Source organism: Engraulis encrasicolus, chromosome 24 (genome assembly GCF_034702125.1).
Source record: "Engraulis encrasicolus isolate BLACKSEA-1 chromosome 24, IST_EnEncr_1.0, whole genome shotgun sequence".
In the NCBI taxonomy this organism is placed as follows: Eukaryota; Metazoa; Chordata; class Actinopteri; order Clupeiformes; family Engraulidae; genus Engraulis; species Engraulis encrasicolus.
In genome coordinates, this window is record NC_085880.1 from 7,450,035 (window position 1) to 7,462,841 (window position 12,807).

At 46.0% G+C, this 12,807-nt stretch overlaps 1 protein-coding gene across 3 annotated transcripts in view; it reads right to left on the reverse strand.

Annotated features, from left to right (window-relative positions):
• Nucleotides 1–201: 201 nt before the first annotated feature.
• Nucleotides 202–12,807, reverse strand: part of ide (insulin-degrading enzyme) — a 44,396-nt gene continuing 31,790 nt past the window's right edge. For all 3 annotated transcript variants that reach the window (XM_063191554.1, XM_063191553.1, XM_063191556.1), the window contains exons 17-25: nt 11,024–11,144; nt 8,656–8,747; nt 7,525–7,636; nt 6,493–6,660; nt 6,012–6,284; nt 4,087–4,148; nt 3,177–3,249; nt 2,524–2,591; nt 202–1,410 (exon numbers count right to left, since the gene is read on the reverse strand). In XM_063191554.1, the coding sequence (XP_063047624.1) occupies nt 1,315–1,410; nt 2,524–2,591; nt 3,177–3,249; nt 4,087–4,148; nt 6,012–6,284; nt 6,493–6,660; nt 7,525–7,636; nt 8,656–8,747; nt 11,024–11,144 (1,065 nt within the window). In that variant the 3' untranslated portion in view covers nt 202–1,314. The remainder of the gene's footprint in view (nt 1,411–2,523; nt 2,592–3,176; nt 3,250–4,086; nt 4,149–6,011; nt 6,285–6,492; nt 6,661–7,524; nt 7,637–8,655; nt 8,748–11,023; nt 11,145–12,807) is intronic.

Here is a 12,807-nt window from a genome sequence, read left to right on the forward strand (position 1 = left end):
GACAGACGCAAAACCATAGCCTAGAAATCTAGACGCCCCTAGTGGCCGCAAATTCACTAGGCTAGCAAAAGCACAGAAAAGAACAAAAAATTGCAACATGCAATGACCGGCTCCCTTCCATGTCTCCCAATTATGCCGAGGCAGGTACTGGGATTTTTTTTTTTTTAATCGCCTTGGAAAAACATAAAACGGAAAAACATAGGCATTTAAAATGTTTATTAATTTTTTCTCCATTCGTTTTTAATGTTCAAATAAAATCATTTGTTGGGGCCACCCTGAGTAAATGCTTGGACAAAACCCCTTTCTTTAAAAAAAAAGAACATTGATTAGGAGATAAACACAAAGAAAGGAAAAAAAAAACACAAACCAAAAGAATAGGATTAATAGGATTTCCATATCGGTCTAAAAGCAGCTCTTCAAAGCACCCCAACACTTTACTCGTTTTTAAATTAAAAACAAACAAAACAAAACGAGAGAAAACAAAAAGGGAAAATAAAGAAAAGGTCATGATGTCAGATTTTATAAATCTGTACAAAGATGAAAATTTTCATTAAGGCTAAAAATCGACACATTTAATCTTTTCTGTCGGTGACGCTGGGAGAGCTTGCGTTCCCCCGAGACGTTTGGGGGACTAATTGAAGTGGCTTCACGGTAAACAAGTCTGGGCCTTCCAGGTGACCTTTTGTTCGCCCCTTACCAATGTAGGAGGACGACAGTGACAACAACATGCGTACCTTTCCCCTCAATCATAAAACAATGCCCCATTATACCCAAGCAAAATGTCCTCATGGTAAAAGGAAACCAGATAAGTCCTACACTTTGACGTTCAATAAGGGCACTAGGGGTCGAACAAGCATGCCGACCCTATACGATATGCATATTTCTTTTTCTTTTTTTAAACGACTACTTCTTACATGTTGACTTGTCAGTGCTTTTTTTTTAAACTCAGGTTGTGTCATTAGTCACTGAAATGCTTTGAGAGCCAAAGAAGTGCCTTGTGACCACTGGATGACACATCGTTCTACTGTATGGGGTAAGAGGGACTGCCAATGCGGCGAGCCCCCTTACTTTGACTTCCACTTTCTGGAGCCTTGACTGACCAGGTCTAAACTTAACACACACACACACATTCAGTCACACACACACACACACACACTCAACCATTCTTAGTGACTGCGTATCTAGCTCCAGTTGCATGAGGGTGATGTGGGACTACGTGTTGTAGGGAGGGGGGAGCGGTGGGGCGTTCCAGCGTCCCCCAACAATCCCACGCTGCACTGGGGGTGGGGGGGGTGTGTGCGGAGGTCCGGAGCTTCACAGTTTGGCAGCCATGAAGTTGATGTGCGGTTTCGCCAGAGGGAAGAGGGGCAGGCTCCTCTTGAACTCAGTCATGTCCTGCACCACCACCGGCTGAGGTACAGTAGAGTAGAGGGGAGGGAGAGGAGAAACACATCAGACAACCATGCTCTCACATACATCTACATACCTCCATCAACCACTCAACTTTCCCCCTTGCTTAACTGGCAGCGAATACTGACCTTGGTCTAAGCAAAGATTCTTTAGACTGATACAGTATGTATACGCCGATCATGCTGCTGAGAACTATCAAACATTAGTATATTGTATACTAAAACAAAGCACTACAACCAGACTGGAAACATCACATGGCAGAGCCTTCATCTCCTACAGGATCAATAAAATATCTTCTACTTCCACCTCCTACAGTAGACCCCTCCCAAGCAGGGGCGGTCAAACTAAACAAAAGAATCAGTCCTGCCAGAAAGTAAAAGTCATGCCAGATATTCCTTCAGCGTGTGCTACAAAAACAGGTGATTTCACCAATTAGCTCCTCAGCCTTGCTGAGAAGTGGGGTGGCAATTTGAATTCCATGGCTCAGGATCAGCCGTTTCCTTTCCGTTGGCTGGAACCAGAGTTGTGAAGATTGAAATAGTTCTACTGTACAGTATGTAACCGTTTTCTCTTAGCTTGAGACTAAAACAGAACCACTACATAAATATTTAAGTACAACCGAAATACTGTACATGTACTTTTACCACACTGTGTTAAAAGCCCACTTCTGGGAACTAGTGGAATTATACGTTAAAAGCTCCATGAGCAGTCCTGAGCCACCACTGTTGTATATAAAAACCAAAGAATCGTCCAAAGAACCAAAGAATCGTCTAGTAGAGAAAGATACTCCAAACTCCGCCCATCCAATTCAAAAGTGTGCTCGACTTTGGTCTCCTGGGGCCGTTGTCCCCTCCCTCTTCTTCTGTTTTTGTGATGTTTGGTGGTGGCTTGCACAAGCTGTGCGCAAGGGGCTTTCACCTGACATCACATGGAACCCGGATATGTCCTAGCCTGAAGTATCTTTCGCTTCTAGATGATTCTTTGACGGAACATTAAGGTCAATGGAATTGGCTGAACTCCAGCTTGCATGGCTCTGGCTGAAGCAAGACTAAGAGGCAGGGTCTTTGCCTCCTGTTCTCAAGTGCACTGTACTGGAGCAGACACACCACTCACCTGAGGCAGAGAGGGGGCGGGCGCCAGGTTCACATCATTCTGGGCAGGGAACTCGCCCACCACTGGACCTGAGAGACACACACAAACATCAACTCATCACTTGATCTGGGCATCATGGCAGGAGAAAAAATGGATGGCTGGATAAATTGATGGAACTAGGCATGGATGGATGGAGAAGAACGAGGACTGAAAAATGGAACTAGAAATGGATGGATACGTGAATGTGAATGAATGGTTGTGAATGAGTGAGACATGGGATGAACTGAGAAACTATTTGGGCAAGGAGAGAAAAGGGGTGCATGGGGAGTGAAAGAGAACTGAGAAGGATAAAGTATGCATGCAGTTTCCCATTAGTGAAGGGTGCGAGAAGAGGGGAAGATTATTATAATGCACATATACAATTTCCTCTGTGGAGGAAGTGGAAGAATTGGATAATGTAAGCAGTCCTCTTGTTTCTCTGTAAGAAATTCTCTCTGGCGACAGCGGAACAATTGGATAATGTGGATATATATGCAGTCTTCTCAGTGAATGGGTGTGTGGAGAGGAAGAATGGGACAACGCATGGATGAAAGCAGTTGTGTGTGGAGAGGAGGAGAGTGGTATAATGTATGCATGGAAGCGTTTTTTGGTCTGTGGAGGGATTTAATACTCACAAGAGTCCATCTCCCTGGAGAGCACGTGCACAGACACCTTGTGTCTCTTGGGGGCATCCACAGACAGAAGATCCTAGACACAGAGGAGAAGGAGGGAGGGGGATAAGAGATAGAAAAACACACAGAGAGAGAAAAAGAGAGATGGGGGGGACAAACAGAGAGAGAGAGAGAGACAGAAACAGAGAGTCAATACATGTCTGTACTGAATGCAAATGAGGGGATTTTTCAATACATAAATGAGAATGTGCTCGACTGCTCCGAAAATAATGGATTTGGTCAGTTAATCCTGGACAGAGGGGCAGCAGCCTGGGAAAGGGATTTACCATAGGGGGACACGGGGACACACACACACGGACACACGGACACACACGGACACACGGAGACAGACACGCACACTAAAAGATCAGTGCCTGTGCAAACATCAATAGGCCACTATGAGTGGATTCTAATATGCGGACTCCCGCCTTCCCTTGCTCACTTGCCTGCTTGTGACCACACGTCACTGACGACAGAAAATTAATTAAATGTCTTGCAAAATCACAATTCCAATGTCATTTTGATTTCCTTGTTTGCAATCGGGATGGTGAATGAAGAACAGTCCCCCAAACGTTATTGTGGCTAGGCAGACAGCAGGGAAACTTGATCGTTTTCTCCACGGAGGCAGGGGCCGCAAAGCACAAGTGGAGGACGGGAGTCTGCATATTGGAATGCACCCTATGTGTAGATTTCTGCCTGACTCTCCAGGACCTTCCCACCCAAATGGATATTCTATTCCACTGAATACAGAACTTATCGGCTATAAAGAGCAGCTAGCCAGCCAGGCAGCCAGACAGGATGTTCACACTGCTGGAACTATTGATTTGGCTTGATGGCGGGAGAGAGAGAGCAGCTACCAGCAGAGCAGACTCACCCTGTAGAACTGCATGATGTTGTCCTTGGTCAGCGTCTTCAGGTAGGCCACCTCAATGTTGTCTAGGAGAGAAATACACAACAGTTATGATGAGAGCCACACAAACAGCAGCTTACTGTACAAGTGGCATCAGGGAACCCAACTGCTGCAAATTAGCAACACACACGCAAACACGCCTATTGGTCATGCTGCTGAGAACTGTCAAACGTTATACGTTGTGTATTGTACAGCACTACAACCAGACTGGAAACATCACATGACGGAGCCCTCCGTCTCCTACTGGATCAATAAAATCCACGCATGCACGCCATATATTTCGACCAGCTAGACTATGACCCCCTGCCGCACTTAGATAGGATGGACAAACGCACAACTTACTGCAGCAGACAATATAACAGCTAGGCACACAATAGATCCTCATCACACAAAAGCTCGTATCCAAAAATAAAGGCAATCTCATCTCACCAAAATTACCTTAAAAATAAAAATAAAAATAAAACTTGCATCCAAAAATAGCCAATCCCATCCCGTGGAAATGAACAAATGTGTAAAAAACAGCCTATGAAGACGGATGACCTAATCAGCGCATGAGAGTACCGGTGGTAATCATTGTGTTGGAGGATGCAGAGTGGTTTTTGATCGACCCAGCCCTGAAACACAGCCATGTTGGACCGAACAGGCAACCAGGGGCGCAATTATGTTTGTGGTCAATTAATCTGTTGCCCGTGTTCTTCCATTAATCAATGCATTATTCAGTCTCTACAAAATGTCAGAAACATTGTGGGATGGATGAATCAAATATTTGGAAAAGGTTGGGAAAAGTGGCAACCATCCCCGCCTTCATCCACCCCATCAATATTGCATTGCTCATCAGGAAGGATTAAAGAAAACAGAAAATACTAACACATGTAAGGAGGATTTACGAATGAACAGTGAATAATGACTTTTCATTAAAAGCATTATTAGTTGGTAATTGGACTTGGTGCAAACACATTTTCAACTCGGAGCAACTTAAATGCCTTGGGCTAAGGCTTGTCCAAGTACAGCCCCTTTTGCCTGAGGAGTTGCCCCCACCTCTGTTGAAGTTGTACCAGAGATCTTAATATAGACAGAGATAAGTCATTTCAGTTCTTTTCTGGTATCCACTTTCTGTCGGGTGAACGCCCCTTTAGGAGACCTTTGGTTAGGAGACCTTTGGAGTCCTGAGGTTGAGAATAAATGGAGTCCCCTCAGCGCTCTAGATGGCGGTAGCACACTTCTCGTGCAAACTCCTCAAGAATAGAAGAAGGAGGGTACAACGCCCCCTTAGGAGACCCAACTTGAGCACACACACTTTTGCATTGGGTGGGCGGGTTTCGAAGCCTCTTTATTACTCCACCCTCTTTGGTTGTACTATTGCCAGATGATCTCTCCTCAGTACTTTGCGCACTCTGGGCAGCTTCTTGCTTAGTGCTATACTATATATCTTACAACTAAAGCTGACTGCAAATATGGAGCTGTGTAATTGATCTATGGAATAGTTTTTCCGTTCAATCTCCTTCATAAGCTCCAGCCAGGGTCTGTTCCTGCAGTCTTTTTTGATTTGCCCTCATCCCTGTCAAAAGAGTACTGCTGTGAAATTCTCGGCCCAGTGCTTGGCGCACTGAGCAGCCTGCTTCTTGGGCTTTGCACCACAAAATCCAAAATGTGCTCTAATGCCTCTTTTCCACTGCCGGTTTTCTGGTAGGCCCATAGCTGGACACAGCATGACTCCACCGACACTTTTTGTTTTGCGATTGAGCTGTGACGTGCCTATTCGAAAAGCAAAAAGTGGCGTCCGAATTGCATTTTGTCGAGCTTTAGGCCTACCAGAAAACCGGCAGTGGAAAAGAGGCATAAGCCCTCTCCCTGGTATTTCAAACTACTGTAATCTTTCCTTCTCTTACCTCTGTCGAAGTTGTACTGCTGCGAGATGATCTCGCCCCAGTACTTGGCGCACTCTGCGGCCAGCTTCTTGGGCTTGTCCAGGCGGCGTATGGCCAGGGCCTGGATGTGCTTCTGGAAGGCCTCCTCGTTCATGTCCAGCAGCCCCGTCTCCATGGTGCGCAGGAACGCCTCCACGCGGCTTTCCAGGTAGTGCGGCGCCTTCTCCGATTGGATGATGAAGCGCAGCCCCTGCACGCCGTTGGCCCGCCGTGGCCCGCTGAACACGATGTAGCCTACCGGAGAACGAGACGGTGACAATCAAGAAACGTGGTCAATTCAAAGACCCTGTCTGCATGTGGTGGTGCCGGCCTCGTGGAATCTACAAAGCTAGTTACGGTTGCAATTAACAGAATAATAAATTGTTTCTTTTCCTAAGAAAAAAATCTGACGCATACTGTGAGGACAGGTTGCAGCGTGTGCGTGCATGTCTTGACGTCTTACCGAGTTGCTCTTTGGTGCGCAGCGTGTTGAAGCAGGGCTCGTGGATGATCTGGCAGAAGAGCTCGAGCAGCATGTTGTCGTGCGTGGTCTGCATGTCTGTCTGGTAGTAGATCTCGATGCCGCAGTTGTTGTGCACCTCGTTCCTCTGCTGGTACACGTACCAACCCCCTGGAACATACAACAACATTTGAGTAAACCTCCTAATGGGTTCTCCTGTGAGTTGACCGACATCAGAGAGGTACACACATACTCACAAAGTATGTCAAATTGGAATTTAAGACATAGTGCATGTGACAGTAGAGCATTAAGAACAGTGCCTCTGAATTTTTGACACCCAGTCCACAAGGATCTGTACAGAGGTGCAGCAATGCAGTATTTTATGTCCGACCCGTTCTCCCTTCCTCTCTGCAGATGTTTTGGTTTGCTAAGAGAAAAAAAAAACGCTCACTACTAACAGTCCACAGGAAATTTGTGTGTGTGTGTGTGTGTGTGTGTGTGTGTGTGTGTGTGTGTGTGTGTGTGTGTGTGTGTGTGTGTGTGTGTGTGTGTGTGTGTGTGTGTGTGTGTGTGTGTGTGTGTGTGTGTGTGTGTGGTGAATCTACATAAAGCAAGAAGACTAGCCTGGGGCTGCCTATATTAGTGATCCGCTTTGCTGGGAGTTCATGTGGGGGACAGCAGGAAAAAAAAATCAACTCAACTAAGTCTGCTCATCCTTGAATCAGACTGCCACAGCACATCAATTACTTTTTGGGCTTAGGAAGCATTGTCTTTTTTATCTTTCCAATGTTCGTCTTAAGGATTAGAAATGTGAGAGCACAGATTCTGAAAAGCTTTTGGTTGACAAGGACTGTCTGGGCAAATTGTTACCATGAAGGTGTGTGTGTGTGTGTGTGTGTGTGTGTGTGTGTGTGTGTGTGTGTGTGTGTGTGTGTGTGTGTGTGTGTGTGTGTGTGTGTGTGTGTGTGTGTGTGTGTGTGTGTGTGTGTGCCCATCATTTCGCTCTCTGCAAAACAGACAGTATGCTCCACTTACCATCTGGCACCTGGACCTCCCTGTAGCGAATCAGCTGGCTCGGGAGGAGGGGCTTGGTGTGAGCATGCTCAATGAGGGTGTCCTCCAGCATCTGAATCATCCCCAACGCCGACTGAAGGTGCAGAGAGAGAGAGTGAGCGAGCAACAGGGAGAGGGCGAGAGAGAGATGCACACGTGAGTAGAAAGGCAGATTCTCGTTTTGGAGAGATGCCAGCAGAGATGACTAGTCTACTTTATATGAGTCCATAAACACATTGTCCTTCAGTCTGCATGCTACGGTCACCTCTAGCAGGCCCGCTATACAGACACTGTCGCTCTGTGCCGAGTGACAACTTTAAAGTACTTGTATTTCATGCAATTCATAGCCTTCATGTGTATACACAATGCCGAAGTGGTCACTTTTCACGTAGCATATAGCGTAGCGTACATACTGTAGTATATCTGTATAATGCTATTATAATGAGAAGAAAAACAGAGCCCCCCTGCATTACCTACTGCAGCCACTGGTGTGTGTGTGCGTGTGTGTGTGTGTGTGTGTGTGTGTGTGTGTGTGTGTGTGTGTGTGTGTGTGTGTGTGCGTGTGTGTGTGTGTGTGTTAAAATCACTAAATGCTTCTACATGCCCCCAACGAGCTCACTGTAATACTAGGGGAGTTGATTAGACCCAAAAGAATGACATAATGTGGAGAAGAGTGCAGCAGATTATTTTCTTTCTCATCACACAAGACTGGTGCTGCGCAGGAGGCCGGGGCCACACAGTCCGGGGAGCTAAAGCCGATAAGCTAGCCATCACCCACACCACCCCATGTCACAACAGGATGGCAAACACCCACCCACACTCACAACTAGACACACATCCACACACACACAAACACACAAGCCTTGCCCTCACACAGCCCCCATCAGTGTGTGCGTTGCTTTGTAAAGAGAACACAATACTGTCCTGAAGCACACTGGTAAGAGCTTTCCAATCAACACACACACAATTTGATTGGTAAGCCAGAGTGCCGATTGATTTTGCAGTACATGCTGACATAGTTCGGTCTCTTAATTTTTACACTCACACTCCAACAGACAAGCACACAGACGCACACACTTCGGTCACCTAATTTTCACACCCACACACACACACCTCCTTGGTGATGTTGCCGTGGATCAGCGTCTCGATGTGTAACCGTGACAACAGCTGGGGAATGAAGGCCTTGAGCCGGGGCAGGGTGACATCTGCAACAGAGACAAATCAATTCAGACAGACCCACTTAATCAACCGTTGAGCTCTCCAATCTCGTCATCGCCAGCAGCAGCGGCAGCCGCCGTGATGGAGGACTCCTTCAAAAAGGAGAGCCAGCCCTGGCTGTTCAGACGAGACAGCGCCATTGTGTGTGTGTGTGTGTGTGTGTGTGTGTGTGTGTGTGTGTGTGTGTGTGTGTGCGCGCGTAGGGCACGCACGCACACAGTTTTATGACTGTGTGCAATAGCCACTCATTATTCACAGTGCATCTGACCCAGTTTCAGAGAGTACAGAGTGACATGGAGGCAGAGAGGGATGAGCAGAGTGCGAGAGCGCGCCCACGAGTGAGCAAAACGTGTTACTCTGCTGTTCTGTAGAATTTAATAAATGCTATTCAACTTGGTTTCAAGATGCCTTGATCCCATTATCTTATTACCGTTATAAGGCAGAGAAAATGAGACGGGCATTGAAACTCAAGATGTTATGACGGACAGTTAGAGATGGAACATGTGCAGTTAGTCACAGCAGGTTTGGCTGGAGAGGAGAGATGGGAAGCAGCAGACAGTGGGGTCAGCCAGATGTGCTAGTGCAGGCTGGAGAAGTGCGTGCGTGCGTGTGTGCATGCATGCGAGAGAGAGAGCGAGAGAGCAAGAGAGAGTGCTAGAGAGTGCGAGAGAGACTTAAGCAGGCCCGAGGGAGCCCAACCCAAAAACTACAAAACTACACCATTTGTCCGTTTACGGACAGAGGGTTAATGAGTGTGTGCATGAGAGAGAGAGAAAGGGAGGGAAAGGGACACACAGACAGAAAGGGAGGGAGGGAGAGACAGACACACAGACATGAAGCAATAGAGTAAGAGACAAGGTACTGGGGCTGCAAAAGTGATAAAAAGCTGTAGTCAGAAGAAGTCATGAGTGATGTTCGGAGTTGTCACTCCCACAGACTGAGGAGTCCTTCAGCCACGACAGAGGACATTCAGCTCCTGGTGACAGCAGCACTAGAGGCTTTTACTTAGAGCCAGTGAAACATGAATGAGGAATGGGGTGGCAGAATGCACCGTTAGTGTGAGGAGTGTACAGTTAGACTGAGCATGCGCCAAATTATTAACTCAAGCAAAAGTGTCTCTTTTCCTCCTGTGTCTGCATCCATCTGCTAATTATATCCCCGAAACGTGGAGCGTCGGGGATGTAATGGTTTTGCGTGTGCCGCCGCCGCATCCGCGTCCGCCGCCGCATAAGGTCTTTCGTGTTAACGCGATAACTTTTGAACGGATGTTTGGATTTGTCCCAGATTTTTTGGGTGAATGCTCTAGGGCAGGTTCATGAACTGATTCGAGTTTGGAGGTCAACACTTTCAAGATGGCTGAATTCAAGATGGGCGAATTTTTGTTTGGCCCATAACTTCTGACTGGGTGGATGGATTTCTCCCAGATTTGGTGTGTTAATGCTCTAGGGTAGGTTCATGAACTTATTTGAGTTTGGAGGCCAACACTTTCAAGATGGCTGAATTCAAGATGGCTGAATTTTGGTTTGGCCCATAACTTCTGACCAGTTGAATGGATTTGTCCCAGATTTGGTGTTTCAATGTTCTAGGGTAGATTCATGAACTGATTAGATTTTGGAGGCCAATAATTTCAAAATGGTGGAATTTTCATTTGGCACATAACTTCTGACTGGGTGGATTGATTTGCCCTGTAACACTTTATTTTAAAGGTTCACCCTTTCAGTGGATCTACCACATTAGGTACAGTGTAATAACCAGCGTACTATATTTAATACCATGTAATAACAGTGTAATACTAGTAACAATATGCAATACCTGTAATACCACTTACACACAAATACATGATGTAAGTACAAGATTGGTACATGGTGTTACACTGGTATTACATGGCATTAAATGTTGTTGCACTGGTTATTACACTGTACCTAATGTGGTAGATCCACTGAACCATTAAAACAGTATTACCATTTGCCCCATTTTTTGCTTCATTTTCACAATAGTTGTTTGGTTTTAAGCCTATGCACGTCATGTCACGTCTGTATGTATCATATACGTTTTCGAAATGGTGGACGGGAGTGGTAGGAATGATGGGGGACTGGAAGCGTCGCGTTTCGGGGATATACCTTAAGCAGTCGAAGGCGACTGCACAGGCAGTCTAGTTTCTTCCTGCATCTGTGTATCTGTGTGTGTGTGTGTGTGTGTGTGTGTGTGTGTGTGTGTGTGTGTGTGTGTGTGTGTGTGTGTGTGTGTGTGTGTGTCCACTCACCCTCCAGAGCCTCCTTGAGCTCGTCTTTGGTCCAGGCGACCTCGGTCATGAGGAGCCGGAGGTAGTACATGGCGTGCTGGTGGGGCTGCTCAGCGCGGAAGTTATTCAGGGACCTCATGTACTGCAGACACACAAACACAAAACACAGCATCCAATCACAACCCAGCACATCACAACCCAGCACTAGGACCCACCACCCAATCACATTCTGGCACGAACATCCAAAAGCCAATTACAAACTGGCTCAATGAGGACTTGCCACCAGAGTCTCTAGCGTAGAGAACCAGTCACAACCCTCGAAGAAATCAAAATGGAATCAAGGAAGAGACCTTTGTGAAATGGCATCATTGGAGGGGCGTGACTCAGGCCCCCTCTTGTGGTTTACACATGCATGAGATGGCATACAGACTTCACTTCCCAGCTTGGGATCATCCATTTACTGTGTGAAACGTCTGCATTCACCACAGAGCTTATTCTCCCACCAAGACAATGTACAGCTATTCAATTCATCCAAGACAAGTACAACCCATATTCTTTCACAGGCAATGCATTTATAATCATTACAAATTGAATGCACATTCCATCACAGCACCAAGTACAACTAATCAAATCGAAGAGGGGATGTCTGCGCTTCAGCCTTGGTGGTGCTCACCGTCGAGGACAGCATTATCAAGACAAGCTGGGCTACTTCACAGTGACTAGACTCAGGGATGACTGGAGCACTCAGCAATTTTTTTTTAGGTTTGTTATTATTTTGGTGCACAAAAATGACTGACGTTTCGGCGCACCTGCGACTCTGAGGAAGGAGCAGGTGCACCAAAACGTCAGCAACTTTTTTTAGAGGTTTTTATTATTTTGGTGCACAAAAATGACTGAGTGCTCCAGTCATCCTTGGGTCTAGTCACTGTGAAGTAGCCCAGCTTGTCTTGATACAACTAATCAAATATTTAATTTTCAATTTTTGAGAAGCATGTGACCACTGTGGTCATGTGCCATTATATTGGTATTGAAGTATAGACCAACTACAAGAACAAACCCAATGGGACAACTGACTAAAGGCACTATGGAACTGATCAAATCTAAAGAGTTGTGTAGTGGTTCTGTATGTAGTGTTTCTGTGTTATGTAGTTGTTCTATGTTAGTCTCTAGCGAAAAGAAAGCCGCTGCCTAGAATGATTTGAATCTACATCAATGTCACCAACAGACTTCTTGTGCCCTGGTCGTCACAACTGAGTTCCATGGCTCTGTGTTCACACAATCAATAGTAGGCTGTATGAAAATTCTGTAGTCAAGAAGTGTGTACACTCTTTTCCTGAAATTACTTTCCTTAAGTGTTGAAATCTCACTTTAATGTCAGTAAGAGAAATATACAGTTCCGTACAGCACGGAAGTCAGATCAAAGAAAGAAGGAAAACAAACCACTGAAAAGACGAAAAATGAATTCTGCACGAAATCAATATACAACAATGAGAAAAACTTTGTCAGAGCCAACTCTGACACCACACCAAGTTGGAGCTAGAGAACCAAGTAAGTGTGTTTGAATGAGGACGTGATTGAGTGGTAGAAAGAGAACAATGAACGAAAAACGCTTTTGAGCATCGATTGTTCAACTGAAGGGGAGGATGTGCTTGTTGCTAAGCTACTGGTGGAGATGCCATCGACGGGGCTCGTGTTGTTCTGTGCGGAGTGACAAAAGAGATGTGAGTCAGTCCTTGAGCTCCATTCATACCCGGCGTTTGGTCAATTACATGCGCATTTCTGTTCATAACTTCTATAACCGTCAG